Source organism: Spinacia oleracea, chromosome 3 (assembly GCF_020520425.1).
Source record: "Spinacia oleracea cultivar Varoflay chromosome 3, BTI_SOV_V1, whole genome shotgun sequence".
Classification (NCBI taxonomy): domain Eukaryota; kingdom Viridiplantae; phylum Streptophyta; class Magnoliopsida; order Caryophyllales; family Amaranthaceae; genus Spinacia; species Spinacia oleracea.
This window is the reverse complement of record NC_079489.1, coordinates 22,164,427-22,189,839: the sequence shown is the minus strand read 5'-3', so window position 1 is coordinate 22,189,839 and position 25,413 is coordinate 22,164,427. Positions and strand designations below refer to the sequence as shown.

The following is a 25,413-nucleotide window of genomic DNA, read 5'->3' as shown; positions in this document are numbered from 1 at the left end:
GGGCATTTCATGAAAAAACCGTATTTAATTGAATCACGGTCAAAGCATAGTCATACTGCTCATACACAAACACAAACACAAACACAATCACAATCACAATCACAAACACACACACTTTTCTTTCTCTCTCCTCTAGTCTCCTCCGTCGTCCGCGGCACCTGACGCCGTCCTCCGCCTTCTGATTGCGCCCACCTTCAACAAAACCACCATCCATCAACTCTCTTTCACCAAAGCCACCAGCTTCAGTTGTATCACCACCTCTTATCGGCGGCGCCTCCGCCATTGAGGATTTTCAATTTAGGGGACTTCCGGCCACCTCTCCTTCTCCGCTGCTGCTATTCTCGGTGTTGACGATAGTGTATAGGTTATTTTCCTCATATATTTTCTTCACTTTTCTAGTTTGTATTGATTTTTGTTGGGAATCTTTTTGTTGATTTTATTTGTATTTTCTTCACTTTTTTTTTTGATTTTTTTTGATTTTCTGTGCATGTGGAAATTGCATTGTTTTAGGGATTTGTATGGATCACGTTGATGCTTTAGTTTGATGATACTGGTTTGTTGTAGTCTTTGTGCCGGAAATTCCTAAAAGAATTTCACCATTACTGTTATGGGATATCTAGTGATAATGCCGAATTCAGTAATAGAGTAATAGTGTGTTTGGATGAGGGAATGTCGAGGGAAATGAAGGGAAGGGAGACTGAAAGATCCATTTTTTTTTCTTGCTCGGGTATGGAACGGGCGAAAGGAAAGGTAGGCCGTAGGGAATTGAAGGTATTCATTTTTCTTCCTCTTTAACTAAACCGAATCCTTCAAATGTTTGAAAGATTTGGAAGGAAAATGTTAGTTCAAACGGCTCCTTAACTCCTTTATCATTGTTCCAAAAACTTATGCTTCTAACTTTTAAATTTTCCCCGTGATCACACCTCAATCCAACAATATACATTTCCCACTTATTCGGTAGTAAATAAAGGATATTCAGGATAGAATTAGGGGAAGATGGAAACCGTAATTGCATTATGGATATGGTTAAGCAACACTGTTCATTATTGGGTGCCTTGTTCCTTCTATTCACGGCACACTTATATTATAAGCCCCAGTGCATGAAACTAATGTTCCCCCTCCATTTTTTTTAAATGGCTAATCAACTAGTTATTCTTTGAAATGTGTGCGTCTCCTTAAATATCGTCTGAAGAGCTAAAGCACACAAAGAACCATAGCTATGTTTCAGTTTTCTTATAATGGTTGCTTGACTGTTTCTCTCAGGAATATCTAGAAAGTGCTCAGTTTTTGCAGTTTAGGATCACCAAGTACACATCTTGAGCACTGTTGCTGCTATTGTATCTCATGATGGTATGTTGTTCTCAACTTTTTGAAGTATGATCTATGAAATCTGTATTTTATATTAGTCAAATATATACCTGTTGCTTATTATATCCATGGCCTTTTCAGCCTAAGGTTTTAAACATCTCAGATACTGAAAGTTTATCTGATGGGGAAGGTGAAATTCAAAGCATGCAAAACATTGGTGGATTGGGGTTTGGGATGTCATCTGAGGTCGAGGTTGCAGAGTCAAGGCATCTTGGGGTAATGTGACATTTTTTTGTTATTAGCTTCATCTAAAGCGTTGACTGGTTTTTAGCACGTGCGACGTTTATTTACGTGGTATTTATGTTGATACAGGAGTTGAAGGAACAATAAACTAACCAAATAATTGGTCATTGATGAGCAAAGAAGTTATGAACACTAAGAAGAAATTAATTAAAATTTTTAGAGAGGGTCCTGCAAAAAATTTATTTAGATAACGAAAATGGAATTATAAGTGGGTGACAAGTGATATTGCAATCTATTTGCATTCGTAAGGTCGCAACTTCCTTGCCTGATAAATGTCATATTTGTGTGAGAAGTTTGAAAAATAGGATATCTTGGAATATTAAGTATAGTACTAGGAATTATTGAACATTGTATAGAAAATGCTCAAAATAGGAAGCAAGCTATTGAATGTGGAACAAAGTATAATTTTAATCTTCTGTGAATTAATATGCAACAAGTGTTTGTCATTGTAAACCAGCAAGAGACTTACAGGAAGTAGTGGAAGTATATTCTTAACCTTGTGTGTGCGTGTGGGTGTGGGTGTGGGAGGTTCTTCTACAAACTGGGTTTTCTTAAGTTAAAAATAATTTAGCAGTCTTGCTGATTACATTATATTTTTGTTGTGTTATATGTGTGTCGTTCTTAATTCTGAATGGACTCACTTTTGTTTGCTAAAAATTCCATTACATTAAGCCGTTAGTGCTCCCTTTTCCTTGCGCTACTGTAATGTGAGTCTGACTCATGTTTAGGGAGTATAAGGCTTCGTTCAAGAGTCAAGATATATTGATGTCTTTCTATCTTATTGATTTATCTTTCTCAGGAAAATGTTGCCAGCTCATCAGGAACTAATTTAAGATCTTCCTTCATTGGAATGGGATTTACACCTTCTCTGATAGATAAAGTGATTAAAGACAAAGGTACCCATTGTTAATCTTTGTGATTTTTTGTTGCAATGTACTCCGTATCTGTTAAATTACTTAGGAAAGTGAAGTTGCACGCTTATGTGATTATTACTTATGGAGATATCTTTCTGAAAACCACAGGGGAGGAAGATGCTGGCTTATTGTTGGACACTCTCTTTGCATATTCAGTAAGTAAGAATGTTTTGTTTGCTCTATCTCTTGTTTATGTTTAGTTGAGAGTTCGTCTATTCTATACATCTGACAAAAAGTTGCATGATTGGCGATTGTGGAACATCTGAGCGTTGCTATTCTGTCTGTGTTGTTCCTTATCATGTCATCATCCTTTTATGGACCTAGTACTATGACATTCTTATACACTTTCCCTTTAGTTTCATGATTGTTAATGTAGAACCTTAAAGTTATCAGTGAAAATACTTGTAACTCAAAAATTAAAAAAATTCCATCTGTTTTTTTCTTGGTAAAAATTGAGAGATTGAAACATTAAAAAGTAATTATTGTTTTAATGAATTTTCCGATTCACCAAGAAACCAAAACTGAAATTGTATTTAAAATTCTGATGGTGCAAGGATTATGTATTTATGTGTAGTGTTTGGACTTTGACTGCGCAAAGATTGTAGTTCTTGATTAGCAGGAGACTTGTTTGGGATACAAGTTGCAAATATAGTTGTCAGTGATGTCTTTTATTAACCTGTTACTCATTCCTCATATTTTTATTATGTGATTTGCAAATGGTAAATTATTTGTCATATTTTGGGTGTTGTTAGCTGGGTATTTACCTTTGGAATAGACCGGTTGAGGTTTAATTTGGATTCACTGGGCTTGTTAGCAATTTAAATATGGAAGCTTGGGTGTAATAACTGAACAGGGGAAGGAAGTCTTTTTAGGATATGTGAACCGGATATCCTTTGGATATTGTGACTGGATATCATAACATTTTTCAAATAGTCTCATGGATGATGAGTTGCTAGTCTGTGGGATAGAGACATAGAGTACACTTCCCTTGCTTTCCTTTGATGCTTCTCTTTGGTTGCTTCACACAGTTGTATTTCAGTGGTCTAAAGTGTGATATCTGATATTGATGCTAAATGCCTCTCCAATTTTTTGCGTTTCTTTACCTTACCACGAGTCGCTGTATTTTTGGATCACGGGTCATTAGTAAGCTTTAACAAAGTAATCGGGAGTCCTTCAGAGTAAATTTTATTAGCAGTAAAAAATTGCGTTATATGTGGTCAGTGGAGATGAGAGGTCTTTGTTAAGTCTTTAATGAACTGAAAATGTAAGGTTGGTTTGAGAGTTGAGACCATTAGCGAAATTGGGACTTTCCATATCCTAAACCAGTTTAGAGACGGTATTTATTGGTTGATGTTACTAGAACTGCTAAATGATCAATTCTTTCCTCCCCCCTGGGTTGTTAATAGGATAAATTTGTCAATATGTATTATTCATGAGACTATCATATATTTAAGCTACAATGGCTAATTATACATGTTATCATTTTGTGCTATAGGCCCATCAAAAGTCAAATTCTGAATCATCAGATTCGTTGGGTCCATTGGCTGATGAAAGTAGGTACAAAAGAAGCCCTCCTGGGTCTGACGATCAGTGTCAGTTGGAGAAGGTACTTTTTCAACTGTTCTTTCTGCATCTTGATGTAGAAAATTCGAGATGTATCCTATCAGGGTATACTCGGTATAGGCGAATTCAGACTAAACTTCTCAATAACTCTGTTTTAGTTCCTCATATGTACTCCTTCCGGCCCGGTTGAACTTCTCTTTTCTCACAGGCAGACGTTTTTAGGAGAGAAATTATAGTGTGTTTTGTTGATTAAAGGTCAGTAAAAAAGGTAGTGGGTATAGTTTAATGTCTTACTTGGGAGGTGATGTAAAGTAGGGACCCAAAGTGTAGAAGTAAAATGATTGGAAATACGATTTTTTATTTTGTGAACCCACCAAAAATGAGAAGAGGGAAGTTAACAGGGGACATGGGGAATAGCATTCTGTACCATCAATTTTATGGTGAAGTAATATTTATGACAACCCCCACTTTACTCTTGGATAATATGGAATATTTGTTTTTTTTTTGGATAAGAAAAGGTTGTTTATTAACCCAGTGGGAAAGGGTGTACAGAAAGAAGACAAGGTACCCTCACAAAGGATCACTTGACACCTGTACAAATTTGCTCAATTCCGTTGTATCTCGTCTACTGTATAACCTGGGAAAGCTCCAGCTACCATAGCCAAGTGCTCCACAGGATTGCCATCACTGCGTTTTCAGTACATTGTAATTGTTGTGAATTATCAAAGATAAGGCTACATACATTTACTTCCCTTACCCCGCCTGAGGGGAGACTACTCGCAAGAGCTTCTTTAGTAGCATTGGGTTAATATTGATGTTGATGTAATATGAACCAATGTCAACCATCCAAAATGGGCGACAAAGAATAGATTACCTATAGAAAGCATTTTAACAATAATTTCTAGTTTGCACAGAAAAATAAGAGACACACTGAGAGAGAAATGACTTATCAATTGCTATCCTCCTTTAAATAGCATCCTTGACGCTTGTCATGAGATGATGTTTCTGCAACTCTGACTGTCATCATGAATGCAATTGCAACTGCAATTTTTTTCGATGCTTTCAATCCTAAATGACTTAAGCGGTTGCACTTATTCCTCTTTTGCAATTTACGGAGGTTGCTATTTTTTCCCCTTTTGCAATTTACAGAGGTTGCAAATTCATAAGTTATAATGAATTATCATATAACATATCAATATATCGTTGTTTTGTTTTTAATCCTCCTTTAATAAGACACATGGCTTGCATTAGCATTGCTAGAAAAGTGAAGATCCCCTGTCTATACATGTCTCTTGCTTTCCCCTATCTATACATGTCTCTTGCTTTGTAGAACAATGATATTTTAAGTAAATTTATTAGATCCAGCAAATAGCATATGAAGTTACTTCTGGTATACTTCCTCTTTCACGTCTCATCTTTTCACATTGACTCAATCATACTTCTCTTCTTTTACCTTTATTTGGTATTCTTTTGTTATACGCAGGCTCTGCAAGGAACAAAATCTATGTCATCTGAGTCGCTGGATAGCTTACTCGATGATGACAAAGATGTAGAAGACATTACACCATCTGCACATTTTAATCTGAAGCAGGTAACCTATGGTTATGTCTGTGTAGTTTGTTTTCTCTCTGTGCTGCAACTCATTCTTCTATGTGATGTAGCTTTTTCAATGAGAAAGAATGATGCTATACTATTATAGAGCATAGCCATAGTCCTCAAGTTGCCTATAGTTATTTTTTTTGTAGTTTGTTTTCTCCCGTGGTTCGAGTCATTAATGTTATTCTATGTAGTTTTACATTGAAAAGAATGAATCCAATACTAACCTAGGAGCAAAGCAATAGTCCTCAGCAGGTTATACATGCTTTTTAGGAGATGAAATGCTGACGAATTGCGTCAAATGTTATGATTTAGGTTATCAGGAGGGTAATTTACATAATGAAGGGGATGCCTATCTTTTGATGCCTAGAGTTTGAGCCTTTTACTACGCGCATTGTAAACAATCACACCTGCTGAGCTGCGTATATTTTTGTTTTGGTGTAGGTAAATATTTTATGTTTGATGGCTTTAGGTGCCTATTTTTTTTGTGAACCATGTTAACTAGTTTATGCCTCCCTATTTTGTTTACTTAGAACTAATATCTATCTAGTACTGGCTTTACCATTGCGACAGTTCTAGTTGTCCCCTTTCTATAAGAACAAAAAAATATATTAACAATTGAAAGAAGTACAGAGACAGAGGACTAACTGTTCTTTAATCAGAATCCAAAATTGCAGTATAGCTCAATTTCTTCGCATCTCCCTGAATCGAGTAAGTCCTAAACTAAAATTCCCGGATGACTTAGCTCATAGCGACTAAGGTGATCTGATCAGTGGTAAAAATGTAGACTAGAAAGAGAGATTGAGATTTTCAGAGTAATAAGAGAGAGGGAGGCGTAGGTAATTTGGAAATTTTGTACAGCATTAGGGTTTTTTCTTCTTAGGGATGGGATATTACTAAGATTGGGCTTATGTTCCTGGGATACCAATCTGCCATTATGTTATGCTCCATTATGTTTTTGTTGAGCCAAGTCTTATTTGGGCTAAACAAGTTAGGCGGGTAGGCGACATGCGGTTGGATATTGGGGCGAGTAGGCGGGTAGGGGGGTATTTTGCGGGTATGTCATCAAATCCACCACCTACCCGCGACCCGTTGCTGGTATGACTTTTTGTAACCATACCCGCCTACTACCCACCAAAGTCGTGCTCATACCCGCCCCATCTGAGGCTGGTGCGGTGCGGTATCCGCAAAATTGTACCCACCTGCCATCCGTGATCTCCTTATCCTTACCAAACCCTATAAAACTAATCTTCAGCCAATCCGAAATTTCTATAGGGAAAATCCAACTTCCGTCATTCAAAGCAAACAACCTCCAAAGGTAACTTGCCACTATCATCTTGGCAAATCAAACAGATATCAAGTCAAATAACCAACCCTGGACTTCGCTTTAGGAGCATGTCATTAGCAGTTTAGCACTAAATCACCCAACCGCCAACGCCCACACAAAGCCCCGTCTTAAGAGGTACCTTCACTTTCCAACTAAATTTTGCTGCTGGAAAAGCTGGAAACTGAGGGAGATGAATCAAGCAACAGATAAATTATTTACAGAAAAAAGATCCCTAAGAATATCCTGTTCACATTTAATAATCCTCCACTGCAGCCAATGGTGGAACCTCGATCAAATGAGAAAGCTTCTCTAACTCCCTGTCATGTGATGGCCTCTGAACATCATGTAAATTCTAAGACATTAAAAATCTAGCCAGAGGCCAACAGGTGCATTATGGTGAGAAGACAAATGGAATTTTCAAGGGAATCAAACACAAACGACTTCTCTCTAGTGTCTTCGTTAAATATCTTTCTGACCGTGACAACCTCAACTACATATCAAGAGAAGTGGGAAGAATAAGAGGAAATAGCCTTTTGTGGAGCATTATTATAAATACAGACTGAAGCTTTATTAAAATGGAACAACGGACCATCAAGTGTGAAACAGGTGGATTATTTTCTTTTTTGATTTCTTCTTTATTTTATTACTATTAAATTGAATTTTTATTTTAATATTATAAAATGATTGATATCAAAGTACTTCCAACATGTTCTATAATTTCCACCTTGGTTACATGATTTAAGGTATTGGTATCAGATATGGGTACAGGGTACTTATCAGGATGCTGGACTTGTTGGTAATTAAAATTTGGGGCACTGTCTAATGTGTGGATGTGGTTACTGGGAAGCGTTTTAATGATAAGTGAATATTCATGGTGACCTCTCCATTTAAAATGATGTTGGACTCTATTGGTTGATAGGATTGGGGATTTCATCACTAGTGTGTTGAAGTGTTCACTTGATGGTTAGGGCTTGATGCATATTGGTCTATAAAAGTTGATTTTGCTAGAAGACTTATTGTTGGGGCTGGGGCATGTTCACAATGAGATTTTGACGCAGTAAAGCAGCTAAGACTATGAGTATTTTTGTTGTGGTGAATAGGGTATGCTTGTGGTGCATAATAGCCTCATTGGTGGATTCGTCTATGAACTGCAACTCTGCAAGGGAGCTAGCAGGAAAGCAATGTTTTGATTTTATTTTAGCTTATGTGCAACATACTTCCTCCGTTTTTATACTTGCACCATTTGCAATTTTACACTATTCGCGCACTCTCTTTTATCAATTTTTGTGGTTTATACACAATGAATTTTATAGTCACGTGGGATCTTGTTAGATTCGTCTCGATATATATTTTCAAAATATCAACTTTTTATAATTTTAGCTAATATATAATTAGAGATATTAATGGATAAAGATTTGCATTGACAAGCGTGAAATATCAAATGGTGCAAGGAAAAAAAAGAGGGAGGAAGTATTTAGAAATACACATCGGATATGAACTTGCTGAACTGATATTTCCTTGATAGAGTGGCTCTCTACCCGGTTTTTGTTGGCAAAGGCGTCAAACTCCTTTTTTTTCCCAAATTCTCCCTGAGAGTGGAAGTAGTTAGATCAAAATATGTTTTAGGAGAACACTTTAAGTGAGAAAATTCAAGTAAATTAGCTTAGGCTCCTCCATGTTTGTTTTCTTTAAGCTACATTTGTTTAATAGATCTTGCTATATCTCTGATGTCAACTTTGAAGCCTTGCTTTACTCTCGTAACAAAAATTGCTTGTACACGTGTCGACTTTGAAGCCTTGCTTTTCCGTCGTAACAAAAATTGCTTGTACACGGGTTTGGTGTTCCAGACAATGTTTATGTTGATTTTTGTACATAGGTGGAAGTTTAAAGGTATAACACAGTTATCTCGTTTACTACTCCGTATAATGTTATAGATGGTTTTTATTGTCCTCTTCTCCAAAGTGAGACAACTTACATGTCCACAATATGACTGAACAGACCTTGTGTTGGAAACAAGAATTCATTACAACTCTGTGGAGAACACTGAAATAATATGTCTGATGTAGTCTACCTAGTCCAAAGGTAAACCATTATATAATGCGGACTCATCATTTCTACCAAGGAGAGTAAGAACTTGGTGAACCTGTGACTAGAATTATAGAACTCACCTGTTCAATGTAAAGATAAAAGAAATACCAGTAATAATTTAAATTTCGTACAGGGAAATGGAATTTTGTGTCAAGGAGAAGCAAAGTCTTTTATTTCACTGAGCCCTCCTTCCGTATTCTCTGTTTTACCTTTTCATTCATTATTGACGGGTCATTGGCCCCTTGCCAAGCCACCAGCCTACACACCTTCCTTTGGTGGATATAGGATCAATGACCTACTTATTACTCCCTCCCCATTTGACTTTTCACGGTCTCCAAGACACGACTTAGAACGTAAATAACTCTAATTCTACACGCGTAAAAATTATATAAAAGGTTGATATTCCAAAAATATATATTGAAACGAATCTAACAAGACCCACATGACTATATTATTTCTTATATGCTAATGAGAATTGGTCAAAGTTTTCAAATTTTGACCCAAATAATTGCAATGGGGCAATCTTTTAGGGAGGAAGGGAGTAGTTTATAATGCAGTTAGTCTTTAATAACATCTTATGTTGTATTAACTTATGGTAACATGGCTGCTGACCTAGAAATAAGTGACTGAATGTGCATATGAAGATTTCTCCGCAAGTGGTTTTACACCTTGTCCATGACGTTGCCTGTCCAACATGTGCGACAAGGAGGATGCTCCTGACACCAAAAACCATGTTCATGTTTTACCTACTTTCCAATTTGGGGTATTCCTTTTTACCACACTTCCACATTATTCTATTTTTGACATACACGTTTACCATGTTATCCCTCCTTGCCCCACAATTTATCCACCTTTAACTTACACCCACCCACTTAATACTCCCTCTCTCTTCCACCTTTATTTTTTAATTTTTTTTAATACACTCACCTTTTCTTACATTCACGTGACACACCTACTACCTTGGTTTGCAAATCCTCTGTAACAAAAGGAACAGGAGGAGTATTTATTTCTTTTTATATATTGGATGTATCCTAGCTGACACAGCACACCAACTGTTTGTAATTTTTCCCCTCAGTCTTTCACCACCAGCTCCAGCACACCCGTTTACTATCATTTTTCACCCAGCACCATCACTCACTACCTTTTCCAACTACCCCTGCCTCTCACTTCTCCCCCCTCTTTATATTTCCACTCTCAACCAAAAACAAGCAACAAAGCCTCCAGGAAACCACATCCTCGAACAATTTTCTGTCCCAAGAGAGAGGACTCATTTTAAAAAAAGAAAAAGGTAAAGAGCATGAAATAGATCTAAATGAACTCACAAAAATAAATTGTTTCAGCATAGGATCGCCCGCAGATTTGATCACGATTCGTGTTATGTCAATAAAGGTTGATGGAAATCCACCCACGAATGCCAGATTTTAGGAATTTGAATTCATCCATTGAGACACCTGAGTCTCCTTGGTCGAATTCGATCTCCCAGAGGCTGGTATGCTTTCTTCCGGTAATGGTATTGATTGGTTTTTGAATGTATTGAATAGGTTGTCTATTAATATTTTTCAAAAGTCTCTATTATTGCATATGTTGTATATGCTGCTCTATTGTTCTCTCATTCCAGCTTTTCCTAATGGAAAATGTGTATGATTTGCTGAAATCACTCCATTTATTGCTTGATGACCTTCACTAGTTTGTCTGCTTTTAATCTCTGATAATGGGTATTCTTTTTGTATTATCTTGAGTTACACCTTTGGTTCCATGTCTATAGGAGCCTGATGTACTCGAGGATCTTGATGATGACAAGAGGGCATCATTATTGATGATGAATTTTCCTGTTGCTGAAGTCGACTTTGCAATCAGTAAACTTGGTAAGCCCAAGGTTATCCGTTATTTATCTTCAGTTCTGCTGCAAAAGCTGTTTTTTCATTCTTCTTTTCTGCTGAATCTACGTAGTAATTCCTTTCAGTGATTTCGCTGCCTCTTTTGAAGTCTCAAGTTATCTCTTTGGTGCTTTTTTTGGCTCGTTTGTTCATCTGTGGTGTACTTAGTTACTTTGGTGTACTTAGTTACTTACAAGCATCTTGTAGTTTCAGTTATTTTAATTTGTTCAGCTGAGTATCATCTTGCTATATTCATTTTCTCTTCTCAGTTGTCCTTTATTATGTAGTATGTAGTTATTAAAAATGTCTTTTTTTATGTATAGGTGTGTGTGCGTCCAGTGACTCCAGTCCCCCTTTGCAGTCATGAATTCCCTATCCCCTTCTGAATTATATTTTTGTTTCTTCTCATTCCTGAGACAGAGTCCCAGACCGTTCTTCATACTTCCTCCGTTCCATATTTATTGCACCATGTAGGTTATGCACAAGTATTTAGGTAGTGGGTAAAAGAAGAGAGAAAAAGGCAAAAATACAAACTTGTCATGTGATTGCAAACATTAAATAAATCAACAAGGGGTAAGGGTATATGGGGTATTTATAGTGTAAAAGCAACTATTTATTTCCTAGAATGGAAGTGGTGCAATATTTGTGAAAACTTCTGTAGACGGTGCAATAATTTTGGAATGGTGGAAGTAATGACTTTTGGAAATCAACCCTAATAATGTTTATAAATGTTAAAAGTCATCATCACTTCCCGTCTCTCCAAACAATCAAATTCAGTCTTTCTTTAGATGAATACAATCAATTTTTTTGCATCTAATACCAGTAATACGTCTAGGAGTTCGGCTATGCTGTAAATTTGGTTCATTTAGTCGGTTGGACTTCTGAAGTTTTTGAGATGTTGAAATCCTTCAGATCCTCTTAGCGTGGCTCTGTTAAAAGTTTCTGATCACAGTGACTTTTACAAAGTTTTTCAAACTGTAGAAAACCTTAATTTGTTACAATTGTAAGAGGTTTCGTGTACTGTAATGTTATCCCAGTGCCTCAAACTAGGCTCTTGTCGTGGCCTGTCAGGGATGTTAGATGTACAAGTCCAGAAAATTATTTAGTTTTACGCCAACCTCTCATGGTGGTTGGGGATTTTATTTTGGGTGGGTGGGGGGCTATGAGCCTATGATGGTTGGTGGGTGAGTAGGGGGCCGATGGGTTAGGGCGAAGGAGGGAGGAGATGAAGAGAAGGGGACAATGAAGATTCAAGAGAAGGAGAAGGGGGGAGTAGAGACGTACTTCAGAAGAGATGGGGGAGTTGGAGGAGTAAACACCAGATCGATTCGACTACAAAAAGGAGACATTGATCAGGATGTAACTCATAAAATAAAGTCCAATGTATAAAAAAGCGCAATGGGCACTAAGGATATAGGGGCTTGCGTCGCACTGAATAAAGTTATTTAAAAGTAACTTATGTGTGCCTGGAATGCGCGTCCTTTACCCCAATCCACTAGTGCCTAAGCACCCAGACACGTTTTTTCATACACTGATAAAGTATGAGGCTCAAGTGGAGAGCATCGATTGTGTAATAATAGTGTACCCTTAATTTTAAAAGGGAGAATTATTGGACGACAATTAAGTCGACATTATTATATGGGTTAGAAGGGGTGCATATAGGAACGAGCACATTTAAAAGAGGAGTGCAACAGAGATGCATATGTTGAGGTGGATGTGCAGGAACACCTTTAGATATTGAATTAGAAATGTAGAATTTCGGAGGAAAGTTGGGAGTTTGGATATTGAGGACAATGTCGGGGAGAATCGGTTACGATGATTTTGGCATGTGACATCAATTAGAAGATGTATTGTAAAGGAGGTACATGATTGAGGTTATGGAGATCTCAAACGTAGTCGTAGTAAACCAAAGATGAACTGGATGGAGGGAGTTAAAAAGGACATGGAGAAATTGGGCTTGCAAGATGATGTAGCATTAGATAATGGTGGTTGGAGAAGGATGATTTTTGTGGATGACTATATGAGATGGATTTATCGAGTTATCGGTTCATGCAGCCGGCCTCATCTCTTTAGGTTATTTTGTTTGTTTGTTTGTTGTTGTTGTAGATTGTATCTTGTATGACTGTACCTTATTGTGCTTTCGAAGCTTTCCAGACAAATGTTCATTGGATATGAAATGGTTTTGTGGTCACTGAATTTCTGGTGCATTAAGAAATTGGGTGGGGTTGAAGTATAGTTTGCATTGCATCTGTATCCAAAATTGATTTTTTTTTCTGGTGCTTTATACCAGGTAGCAGTGCTCCAATCAATGAACTGGTGGACTTCATAATGGCAGCTCAGATAGCTGAGAGTGAAAACTGTGACGGCCTGCCAAATGGTGATAATGTGGATAAAAATGAGGTGTGTTGGTTGCTTACGCTGTATGATATTCCTTTGAAACTTGGTATAACAGATTTCTCTTGGAAACTTTATAAACTTTATGTTACATCTTAGTGATTAAATTGCTCGCATTTGCATTTGCCTTTGTTTTTTTTCTAACTATCACTGACATTCGACCATGGAGTGAAATGAAGAATCTTGTGCTAGACTGCTAGTGATGGTTTGTGCATGCCACTATCCATGTTTGTAAATGACATGATTTATTCTATGTTTCTCCGACACTTTGGTGGAAGGTGGTGCAAGGAGTGTGTCACGTCAGGGACCTCGTGTCCGGGGAAGTGTCGACACGGGTGACGAAAACGGATCCGAAAGCAGGTGTCGTCGAGATCGGGAGGAGAAGGGAAAAGGAGAATAAAAAAATAAAAAAATAATCAAATTGTGGTATCCCAGAGGAAAATAAGCATCACATGTGAACACATTAGTCTTACCCGGATCTAGATCTTGAAGCTTGTACCAATTCGTTGGTATTGTAGTCCCGAATTTGATACCCTAGCTCTGGCGATTAAAGGAGGTCGGGGAAGGCGAGAGAATATGTTAAGGGTTTTGTTTAGACGTAAAAATGAGATGAACGCCCAAGCCAAGTTTTGTTTTCATTTATGAACCGTCCTTCATACTCAAACATGGCGACGGTCTATCCACTTTCTTACGTCCATTATTGTTCTTAATGTTTTGTCTTGCTGGTGGGCCTTTGCACGTTTTTTCTGTGGTTTTAATTTCTTTTAAAAAAGAGACTAGGGTTGGAAAAACTAGACAGTGGAAACAAACCCACGTGACATGTACTTACTCTTTCTCATAGTCTCACTATTCACTTTTTTTTTTCGTTGTTTATTTTTATATTTCTTTTCCTTTTGATATTATAATACTGCAGTAAATACGTTGTAAGTAATTCAATTATTATTTTATTTTTTAAAAAAGTGTCGAATTTTTCCCCATACACTTTCTATGATAGCCGTGTCTAAAAAAGCTAGTCAAGATACTCCTTTGACCGTGTCAGAGTGTCTGCAAAAATTTAGGATTTGAGTGTCAGATTCTCCCGACACCTTGTCGGGCATGACACTTAAATCCGTGTCTAAGCAACATCGTATTATTGTGTTTCACCATGACTGCTGTAAGACAAAATACACGTATTTAGCACCAAAACTGCATGTTTAACTATTGTTCTGCACTAGTTATTCGTAATGATGAATTGATAAGCATATAGACAGACCATCTCAAACATCCTAAAATGGAATATGGACAGTTACGATGAAACTAAGGGATAATATAGCAGATTAGACATTCTTGAGTTTTGCGAAGCTTTCAGAGACAATGGACAAAAGCAAGGTTTCATTTGTCTTTTGTATTCAAATGTTGTGTTAACGTTCATATCTTAGTTTAGAGATGTCAGTCAAGTGTTCATGTTGGGTATGGTCAGGTCGTGCTGGTTTTTGAGTCAAGTAGGTCATCTCTGGTCGAGTTAGTTTTGTCTACCCTGGTTGTTAGATTGAGGATCTTGCTTTGTACTGGTAGAGGGGTGTTTAAAAAATGGGATCTACTACAACGTTAATAGACAATTGTAAAACATAAAATATGCTAAAATTTCCCTAAAAATAATGTTCAAATGTGTATGGATTTTCAAGTTAGTTTAATGGAAAATTTGCCAATCAATACCTATGCTGTTAGGGAGTTTGTCAATTATTATCTAGATTGTTAAAAGTTGTCAATTATTACCTACCTTTCTAACAATTAATATCAATTGCTACCTTAGTCCGTGTTCTGACCAATTAGTCAACCAATGACATCATAATTAACCCTTAATTATTCATTTTAATTTAATTAATAAAAATTAAAATCTCACAAAGGAAAATCTAAAAGTTATATCCCAAAAATTCTCCGAAATAATCTTTTTCTTAAAAAGATCCTGAAATTACCAAAATAATCGGGATTTAATTTTGGGAATTTTTTTTTGGAACATTTTCGAGATATTTTTCCAAAATTGCCCAAATTTTTTTTTAAAAAAAATTCCAAAATGGTCAATCTCGAAAAGAAGTTCCCAATTTTTTTTTCAATTTCTTGGACTTTTTGTTTTTATTTTTGGGTAATTTCGGGTAATTTTTGGGATTTAATTTTGAGAATTAATTTTTTGGATTTTAGTTTTTATTAATTAAATATAATGATTAAATTATAATTAATCGTTAATTATAATGTCATTAATGAATTAATTGGTCGGAATATGAAATAAGGTAGCAATTAACATCAATTGTTAGAAAGGTAAGTATTAATTGACAACTTTTAACAACGTAAGTAGTAATTGACAAACTACCTAACAACCTAGATAGTAATTGACAAATTTTCCTAGTTTAATATTATGATTAATTACATGATACATATTTATGCATCAACATTCAACATAACACAACGTGGCATTCAACGTCCTGACTGGTCCAATTACAAGTATCTAACACAATTTTTCCCCACTTGAATAATGGTATCAAAGATCCTAGTATTGATCCGGGATCGTTTGCACTTCTGGGATCGTTGCATCGTAAGACCCAGATTTGTATTTTAGCAGTGTATAATCAAGGGTCTAAAGGAAATGACTTTGTTTATTTTACCCAATTACCCATCATGGGCTGGAGCCTTGCGGGAGTTACTAGGGTAAAAGTTCTAAAGATATGTGGTAGATTCATAGTGTTGCATAATTTATTTGTAATGATTTAGTACTTTTTGTCCACAGAATTGCAGTACAGACGCATTATTTGGAACCATGGACAAGACTTTGCAGCTGCTCGAAATGGGATTTAATGAGCAAGATGTTTCATTGGCTATTGAAAAGCTGGGTAAGATTTTTGTTATGGTATGATCGGATGAACGGCGCATGATGTTTGGAGCTATTGTCTGGGGGTTAGGGTGTACATTTGGCTGCTCTATTTAGGTTTAAACATGTAAAATTGTGCTATTGTGTCTGGGTGGGGCAAACTAGAGTATGTATTTAAGCTCAAAAGAGGAAAAAAATAATTTTGTTTACTCTATAGAATATTAGCTTTATACTCCGTCTGTTTATTTTCTTTTGCTCTACTCACACTGTAGATTCACATATCGAGCAAAGTAAGAAAAAAAGGTGGATAAAGTAATAGAGTAGAAAGTGGGTCTGTTTAAGAAAATGGTGGATAAATTGCTCGGAGAAGGAGGTAGAACAAAATTGGAATGAAGTAGAAGTGGGTAGAACAATCAAACACTTAAACGGAAAGTGGTTAGAACAAAAATTGGAGGTGTAGTATATGATTATGGTAAACTAGTTGTTTGAGGTCAATAACTATGGTGCTGATTGTTCTATGTTTGATTTATTTTGATTTTTAGGTTCAGAAGTGCCAATCATAGAGCTTGCCAACTGCATTTGTGCCTCGCAAATGGGCGAATCTTATCTCCTGAATACCAAGGTTTTAATTCCTATTCCTGTTCATAATCTTATCTCCTGAATAGTGAATACCAAGGTTTTTAATTCCTTTTCCTGTTCATAATTTTATGTTTGTGTTTAAGATTTGTAAGAATCTTTTTTGTAGCTAGTGAATAAATGATACGGTCACAGTGCAGGCTTTGAAGGCCATTAAATTCATATTCTCTCTTTGCTTTGAACTTCAGTATATAATTTAATCATAGCGCGGGTTTCCCTGTTGGGTAAGATGAATACCGGATTGGTGATTTTGGATTAAGTGGGTTTTAAAACAGTTCAACATTTGGGTTTTTGGGTAATTCATATTTGGTGGGTTTAAAACTTCAAAATGGTCATTTCGGGTTTGATTGAGTATTGGTCAGGTCAACATTGAACTATCTCTTGTCATTTATGAAATTGAATCTGTTGGTTTCGATGTGCCTCGGTTGATTAGGCCAGTGTTACCCGGAACCGGGAACAGTGCCCCGCTCCGCGACCCGGGTTAGATCGTCTCTGTTCGCTGCGGTTTGACATCCGGGTCGTGAACCGGTACGCGTTCCTGTTCGGCGAACCCAATTGTAGTTCTGGGACTCTGGGAGGGAGGAGAGAGAGAGAGAGAGTCGAGTAGCTATTGTGACTTCAGTCATGGTCTCGGCGTTGGGTTGACAAGGAAAAAGGAGATGAATCATGATTGCTATGGCTGCTCCACATTGTTTCTCCATCTTTTTATCTTTTTTTTTCAAAACCTTGTTTTTCTCTCCTCTTTCTTTCATGCGGCTGGGGAGTGGAGAGATGGCTGAAATTAATTGTCATGATTTTTACGTTTGCCTTCAACAGTGTTGGGCTGTTGGTTAAAAGCCCATATCATATTTTCCTGTTATTCATTTACTTTGGGCTTCCTTTTTCCTATAAGTTTTGTAGTAATGGACTATGGCAGTCATACACCAATACTCTTTCAAGGTGATTACGCTCAAGCTATCATATAACGTTAATATCTTAATTAAAATATGACTAATAATTAAAAATACCAAGTAATTAAATATCTTAATTAAAAAATGAACCCAACGTTCATGGAACTTTAGTGTTAGCGTTCCGTGTTCCCGTACCACTCTATACGTCCCGCTTTCGTGTAACATTGTATTAGGCTGATTTTATTTGTTTGGTTATACTATACTTTTGAGTTTTGACCATGTTTTACATTGCTCCATTTTGACTCAAATTCTTTATCTGGAAATCTTTGTATCATCAATATTGAATCAGTAGTTTAGTTACAAATTCACAATACTACCTAAAACATTGGCGATGATATGGATATCTGTTTCTAGCTTTCTAGCTTTCTGCATGTTTGTTGTGGTTAATCAACTATCAAGTACTTTCTTCGTCCTTTATTTATTTCTTGATCGGAATCTTGAGAAATTTCATAGCAAATGGAATATAATACATTAACGTTAAATATATATGAACAAAACGTAGTCCTGTGGGGTATATAACTTGTTGACACGCGAAATTCAGAATTCAGTTGCTTATTTTATTTTTCATTATTTGACCATGCAGAATTCTTCAATACCTTCGAAGGCGAAGCGTATATCTCATGATAGTTCATGGTATCGTATTAAGGGAATGCCTAATAATTGTGATTTATTTGGCGTAAAAACTGAGAAATGTGACGAAGACTTTCTTTCTCAAAGGAGTAGTGTGGGCTTTGGAAATATATATGGTGATATAAAACCAAAAGAAGAATACTTTGATGAGCCAAGTTCTTCTATGGGGGATATTAAATTAGACGATATAAAGGGTAAAAGACCAAAAGAAGAATATGACGATGACTTGAGTACTTGTGTTGACTATTCAAGGAAAAAATCAAAAAATCTAACTATTGGTTCTAATCCATCACCGCTTAGAAAGATCCCCGGTGACAATTTTGGGATACCTAAGCCATCTAGGAGAAGTATTGATAAAGGGCTTCATGGACCTCCTTATTTCTTATATGGAAATTTTGTTAATCTATCTGCTGATGGTTGGCAAAAGGTGTCTCAGTATTTATTTGCACTAGAACCGGAATTTGTGAATACTCAACTTTTTTCTGCCTTAAATAGAACAGAAGGATACATACATAATCTGCCCATTGAAGGTCGGTTTCACATCGATCTAAAATCTCCGATGACAATTGGAGAAGCAGTACCACACATGAAGAAGTGGTGGCCGTCATGGGATACAAGGAAGCAATTAAGCAGTATAAATTGTGATTCAGTAGGATCAACACAAATTTGTAGTAGCTTGGGTAAGATGTTGGTTAGTTCTCAAGGTTTACTTTCAAGTGAAAAACAAAGAAAAGTACTCTATTATTGTCGTACTATGAATCTTATTTGGGCTGGCCCACAAAGACTCGCCCCCATGGAACCAGAACATGTGGAACGCATTCTAGGATATCCAATCAATCATACGCGGAATCCTGACATGAATCTGACGGAGAGGCTCGAATCCTTGAAGCATTGTTTCCAAACTGATACATTAGGATATTATCTCTCTGTTATGAAGCCTCTGTTCCCTGGTGGAATAACTCTGTTGTCTCTTTACAGTGGAATCGGTGGAGCAGAAGTGACATTGCATCGGCTTGGAATTTATCTGAAAGCCGTTGTTTCTGTTGAGTCTTCTGAAACGAGACGTAAGATTTTGAGAAGGTGGTGGCAGAATACTGATCAAGCAGGGGAGTTGATACAGATTGAAGGTATCCAAAAGCTGACAATTAACAAATTGGAGTTCCTGACGAAAAAGTTTGGTGGTTTTGACTTGGTTGTTTGCCAAAACCCATGTACATATTCAGAAAAAGGCTCCAAGACAGTCCCTGGAGCTGGAAGTAGTGAAGTTGCAGCTTTGGACTTCACTTTGTATTATGAATTTGTTCGTGTCCTGCAGCGGGTCAGAAGTATGTCCGGGAGGACATGATAGTCAATAAACAATGAAGACAGTCCCTGGAAGTAGTGAAGATGCAGGTTTGGACTTCACTTTCTATTATGAATTTGTAGCCGGTATTAAGTGGTAGGAAGGGCACGATAGTTAATAAGCAATGAAGTTGCAAGTCTGCAAGAGTTGGGAGGTCTTCAAGATTATTACTTTTGCTTACTATTGGAAATAAGGTAGATAAACATTTTTCTGAGCCTGAGAATGTAATAAGCTGTCAAAAATGTATTAATTTTGTGTACTCAGTTTTAGTCTAGTGGTGAACAAAGCCATTGTATCAGGTGAGCATAACATGCTTATGATCTGCTTTGGAATGTTCAAAGAAGCATGCTCACCGTTTTGCTAATTTATGATTAATATTAGTACTAATCAATTAGTTGATTGTTCTGTATCATTATTCGAATCTCTCTATTATTATCTTTAATTCAAAAGACAAACCATTCCATCATCTTATTGTAGATTTATTATAGCTTTCTATCAATTTGTGTTTAAGGAGCATCACTCTATTGTGTCACTAACAAATTACCGGAAACGGTTGTGCATTTTTTTTCCTCCCCCCTGCGAATAGGATTTAATCAAGGAATGTAATGCATGAAGATGGGATCCATGTGATTCAATCTAAATAATAATATCCATAGAAATCATGTCCCATAAATTTCATCACACAACATGGGAGAAAAATTCCCAATCGGGACGAAGTTACTACTACTATTACTACTACATTGAATCCTAAGAAGAAATGAAAATCATGAAAACCCCCTCCATAAAATAAATGCTAGGGCTTATATGTTGTATACATACTACGTATATATAGAGAGAGATTGACTGACCTATCTAAAAGAACGGAAAGTGTAAGAAATAAATCAACAAGCAACGACGTGTTCTCCAAGCGAGAGAGGAAATCCATCTTGTAAGCAATCAATAGGAGGGATAGTTAAGGTCTGTTGAATCCCATAAGCATTCCAGCAAAAGGGATCATCAACAAGTTCCCCTTGTGCTGGTAAAAGTTCAACTTCAGACATTGTTATATTAGTGCAAGGCACAGCATCACTGCAAGCAAAGTGAATTGGGGCACTACGAACATTGTTATAGGTGCCCTTAATGTTCTTATAGGACACTCCTGATAGGTAAACAGCTGATGTTTCGTTCCTGCATCCCTTTGTGAAGCAGTAATACTGGTCTATTATGATGCTGTTTGTTGTGTTTTCCATTTGGATATCTTGAAATGATATGTCTGACACTGACCCTGATCCTCCTTGCCATGTCTTGATTCTTACTCCATTGTCTGAGTTCTTTATCAACGCGCCTCGAACCGTAATGTTTGATACACAAGAGTGTGAATTGTGCACTCCAAGACTTCCAATGCTATCAAACAAGGCAAGGAAAATATTTTTGTTGGTTAGTTCATTATGTTTTCTGAAAACTGTATTGCTTCACTGGAGACTTAATAATAAATATGATTTTTTTTTTTTGGTGTTACTACCCGGTTCACCCTTATGGCTAATTCGGATTTGGGGCGAGTTCTGGGTGGATAGGTTCTAGTCCCCTCCCAATTGTTGTTGCGGGGGAACGAACACGGAGTCCTCCCTAACAAGTTCAGCCTCAATCACCACTAAACCAACCGACAATTAATATAAATATGTTCCTTAGGCCAAAACTTTTATCAAACTTTCAAATATTCTAAAATCATATACCAATTGTACAAAAATACTTATGCTTCGTTTTTCTTTTAAAATATAAGGACCAATAAGTTGACATAAACATGTTCTAAACTTAGTACTACTACTGCATCCACATTCTATACGATTTACGGATCTATGGTTAGGTGATAATAATAAAAAATTAGAAATGAATTTGGCTTATTTCACTGAAGGCCATGAATATTGTACACAACGACACGTATTGAAGTTGGTAAGTTAAAAAAAATATAGTAATTCCAAGCAAACAAAAACACACCAAAAAGGTCCTTTTCTTGGAAGTTATTTAGCTTAAAGACAATGACAAAACATGTGTATAATTGTGTATTATTGGAAAGTTGACGTTAAAATAGCACTATTCACCTGATCCCGTGACTATGGTCGCACACCACCCCTTGTATATCCACATTTGAACAACCTGGTCCTATTGATATGCAATCATCCCCTGTCAAATTTACATTTATTAATCACTTCTTAATTCGAATATATTCGTTTTAATTAAACAAGCAATATGTCAGTTATTCACAAGACGAGTGCCACTTGGAAGCAGAGGCGGAACATAAGGGACGAATAAGAGCTTTGGGCCCCTTGTTTATAATTTTATAGAAAACCGTTAAAATATGTGTCAATTCGATCTCCTTTAATTAAAATTCTAATTCCGCCCCTGCTTGGAAGACAAACATTGAAGAATAAGAGTATTTTAAGGAGTAAGATAATGTGAATTACCATTGGCTATCATGGAGTTGTAAATGCCAACATTTCTAGTGTTCTCAACATGAATTCCATCCGTGTTAGGACTGTTTTGTGGAGAATTAATCTGGATCTTGTCTATATGTACACCATCACATCCATCAAACTTTACATGAAATTGTGGGCTGTTTTGAATTCTTATTCCACTCATCTTTGTATTGTTGCTCAAGAAGAACCTAATCATCTGTATAAATGTTAAACATTAGTGCTTTTGCAAATATCAATTTAATTTAACAAAAATGTCCCTCTGTAATATGTTCATGTTTTTGCTCAATTATATTCCATTCACATGTTAAAACAAAATGGTCAATTTAAGGATCAAAATTTCATGAATAGCAAGAAATCAAATCATTGTTAATGATGTGGTTTTCTACCAAAAATCCAAAATTAAACAAAGAATCTTTATTTTATTTTTATTCAATTTTGGAAATGAGATGGTAATAACAGTGTAAAAGTAAGAAATGGTTACTCCAACTTACAGCAGGGCTATCACATGGTCCAGGCAATGTTGATCCATTTGGTCCCTACACATAAACAACACAAGAAATGTAAACTTTATTTATGTTTGCATTAACATAATAACATAATCAGTATCAATATAAATGCACGCAATGCATAATTCAAATTTTAAAACTTTGTACGTCAATCTATATAAAAAGACTACGTAATAGTTAAGGGCATTTTAGATTAGAGGTTAATCGAAAAATAGTTACCTTGTGAGGTTTGCAAGGAAGGTCCCACCATTTTTCACCATTGCCTTGTATGGTTCCGGTTCCATTCAAGGTAAACTCATTTAACCTGTAGAACACTAACCATTGTCTCTTACTGTCTGATTCCGGCCAACAATCTGGTCCTTCCGGCGGCATTAACTCACCATCAATCTGTAAATTACAACACACATACGTTTGTTACTTTTACTACACCCGACACGACTTTCGAATGTTTACTATGTAGTTTTTTTTTTTTTTGTTTTGTTGCGAATAAGATCACCTGAAATCGGGATGGAAGCTCTAACTAGGGATGGCAATGGGTAGGGTCTGGGTAGGGTCTAGTAATATCCGGATCCGGACCCTAACTTTTTGACATATACCCATACCCTACCCTTACCCTATAGGGTCTAAAATTATAAGACCCTTACCCGGACCCTATGGGTACGATAGGGTATGGGTAGGGTCTAGGGTCTTATGCGGGTCCGCGTAAAACTATAACTTTTATTTCCTTTTTTGTATGCAATTATATGTAATATGCAAAAATAATACAAGAACAACGATTAATAAGGCATTTTAAAACAAATAAATAGCTAGTCTTCAAAAATTATCCTTGTCTTTCCTTAAACACAATACATTTAAAAGTACGAAGCTCATAAATTACAAAATCCCACATTCTTAACTACACGACATTAATGTTAATAAATAGGCATCCATTCAGTACTTTAGTAGTAGTTATCGTCAATATCATCATCTACTTCATCATCAAGATCCAACAAAAAAAATGAAGTACATAAAAATAACAAAATTTAAGCGGGTCTAAATATAGGGTATGGATAGGGTATGGGTAGGGTATGGGTCTTAAGGGTCCGCGGGTAGGGTATGGGTAGGGTACGGGTCTGAAAAATTAAGACCCTTACCCTACCCTAAAAAAAACAGCATATGCCCATACCCTACCCTAAAAAAAACAGCATATGCCCATACCCTACCCTAAAAAAAACAGCATATGCCCATACCCTACCTTTACCCTATAGGGTCTAAAAAAATAAAGATCCATACCCTAATTTTAGGGTAGGGTCTGACAGGGTCCGGGTAGGGTCCTGGACCCGCTGCCATCCCTAACTCTAACAAACTGAGTTATCCATCACTCTCTGTACTATGTAGTATTATTGGACTAATAGTTAATAAAACTCAAAATGTTTTCTAACAAACATTGTACGTGATGCTTGTTACTTTGTTAAGAAAACTTGATGTCTAAAAAGAAAAAAACAACTTGTCTTTACTTGGAATATCACGTTGTTGAGTTCGGCCTTTTTAACTTTTTAACCAATAAAAATAACAGTATGATAAAGAGATTAAAGAGTAATTAAGAAGAAAGAGTTGATTATTACCTGCAACACAAGTCCGGGCATACACGGGCCAGAGAAGATAGAAGAAGTGATCAAAAATTTCCCCCTTGAAGGAACATGAATAACACTTGATTCCACGGCACAGGCCGCTTTCCAGGCAGCCTGAAATGCAGCTGTGTCATCGTTATCTCCATCTCCGACCGCCCCGAATGAGGTCACGTCGAAAATGCACGGCCCGTCCGAGGTCGGGTTAGGGTAAGGGTAAGGGTAAGGGTCAGAAGGAGCAGTAGGAGACGGGGTTTCATAAGAAGGCGGTGTTGTTTGATCGTCATCCCCCGGTACAGGGGATGAAGCAGGGGATGAAGGTACTAATGATTTCCCACTTCTTTTCTTATGGTAATGAGCTCTTCCTTCTACTACATTGCTATAATGTTGTGACCAAATTATTGATATTAATACAATAAATGTAACAAACTTTGAATTAAATGAAAAATAATGCTCCATCTTTTTTTTATACTTTTAGGAGGGAATTAAATTGGTTTGGCTAGTTTTCTTTGTTACAAATATGAATGTGATGGGAAAATGAAGTGAAGTTCTAAGGAAGAGAAAGACTATATATAGAGAGAAAAGAAAAGGTGTTATATAAAAATAAGTGGAACAGAATTTGGGTTAATATACTTTGGTTTAATTCAATTGATTATATAAAAAGTAAATAGAGTTGAATGTAAAGTGGCAAAAGAAATGAGTATGGGACCATATACTGTATATTCATGAAGTTGAGGCTGTGAGCTATACAAAGAGTTTCAGAAACAAATAGGTTGTGCCTGCATTAGAAGAGCGACACGTGTTGGATTTTGGTTGATCCAAGATCTCTATGTGAAAAATAAGGTTGTATTTTGGCAATTTTTGTAGGTCTTTAATGCTATACAATACCTCAACTTACAACTATTAAAGGCTTAAAGTTAGATTTGAGTGTGGTTTTTATTTTATTTCGAGGTACACACTTACACTGTAGGCTGTTAAAATAGGTCATCGGGTACGGGTCGTCTCGGGTTTGGGGTCGTGATTAGGTCGGGTTGTGTAGGGTCACTTTATCACTAAGGGGCAGGTCGGCTTCGGTCG

General features: G+C 36.5%; 2 protein-coding genes across 3 annotated transcripts; one reads left to right on the top strand and one right to left on the bottom strand.

Moving 5' to 3' along the window:
* The first annotated feature begins 59 nt into the window (after positions 1-59).
* LOC110791114 (probable inactive DNA (cytosine-5)-methyltransferase DRM3) lies at positions 60-20,236 on the top strand. 2 transcript variants are annotated; one of them, XM_021995868.2, is made up of 12 exons: positions 60-364; positions 1,264-1,350; positions 1,450-1,584; positions 2,411-2,507; positions 2,634-2,680; positions 4,021-4,131; positions 5,572-5,679; positions 10,865-10,964; positions 13,267-13,376; positions 16,132-16,234; positions 16,755-16,834; positions 18,382-20,236. In XM_021995868.2, the coding sequence occupies exons 2-12, from the start codon at positions 1,345-1,347 to the stop codon at positions 19,771-19,773; spliced, it is 2,289 nt and encodes a 762-aa protein (XP_021851560.1). In that variant the 5' UTR covers positions 60-364; positions 1,264-1,344; the 3' UTR covers positions 19,774-20,236. The 2 variants fall into 2 exon arrangements, with proteins under 2 accessions (XP_021851560.1, XP_056695901.1); XM_056839923.1 differs by lacking the exons at positions 60-364; positions 1,264-1,350; positions 1,450-1,584; ... (2 more) ...; positions 4,021-4,131; positions 5,572-5,679 and adding an exon at positions 10,160-10,588.
* A 164-nt stretch (positions 20,237-20,400) lies between these two features.
* LOC110791112 (polygalacturonase At1g48100) lies at positions 20,401-25,068 on the bottom strand. The gene is made up of 6 exons (XM_021995867.2): positions 24,334-25,068; positions 22,949-23,116; positions 22,715-22,759; positions 22,212-22,419; positions 21,849-21,930; positions 20,401-21,153 (listed from the first exon to the last, which is right to left on the bottom strand). The coding sequence occupies exons 1-6, from the start codon at positions 24,793-24,795 to the stop codon at positions 20,652-20,654; spliced, it is 1,467 nt and encodes a 488-aa protein (XP_021851559.1). The 5' UTR covers positions 24,796-25,068; the 3' UTR covers positions 20,401-20,651.
* Between the last annotated feature and the right edge of the window lie 345 nt (positions 25,069-25,413).

What these genes read in the sequence shown, in the direction of transcription:
- LOC110791114 (XM_021995868.2), top strand. An exon ending in TAAAGTGATTAAAGACAAAG is followed by an intron (nt 2,508 to 2,633) that starts GTACCCATTGTT and finishes TGAAAACCACAG; the next exon opens with GGGAGGAAGATGCTGGCTTA. An exon ending in CTTATCTCCTGAATACCAAG is followed by an intron (nt 16,835 to 18,381) that starts GTTTTAATTCCT and finishes TTGACCATGCAG; the next exon opens with AATTCTTCAATACCTTCGAA.
- LOC110791112 (XM_021995867.2), bottom strand. Translation starts at nt 24,795, where the DNA reads ATGGAGCATTATTTTTCATTTAATTCAAAGTTTGTTACATTTATTGTA. An exon ending in GACCATGTGATAGCCCTGCT is followed by an intron (nt 22,420 to 22,714) that starts GTAAGTTGGAGT and finishes ACATTTATACAG; the next exon opens with ATGATTAGGTTCTTCTTGAG. An exon ending in GACCATAGTCACGGGATCAG is followed by an intron (nt 21,154 to 21,848) that starts GTGAATAGTGCT and finishes CTTGTTTGATAG; the next exon opens with CATTGGAAGTCTTGGAGTGC.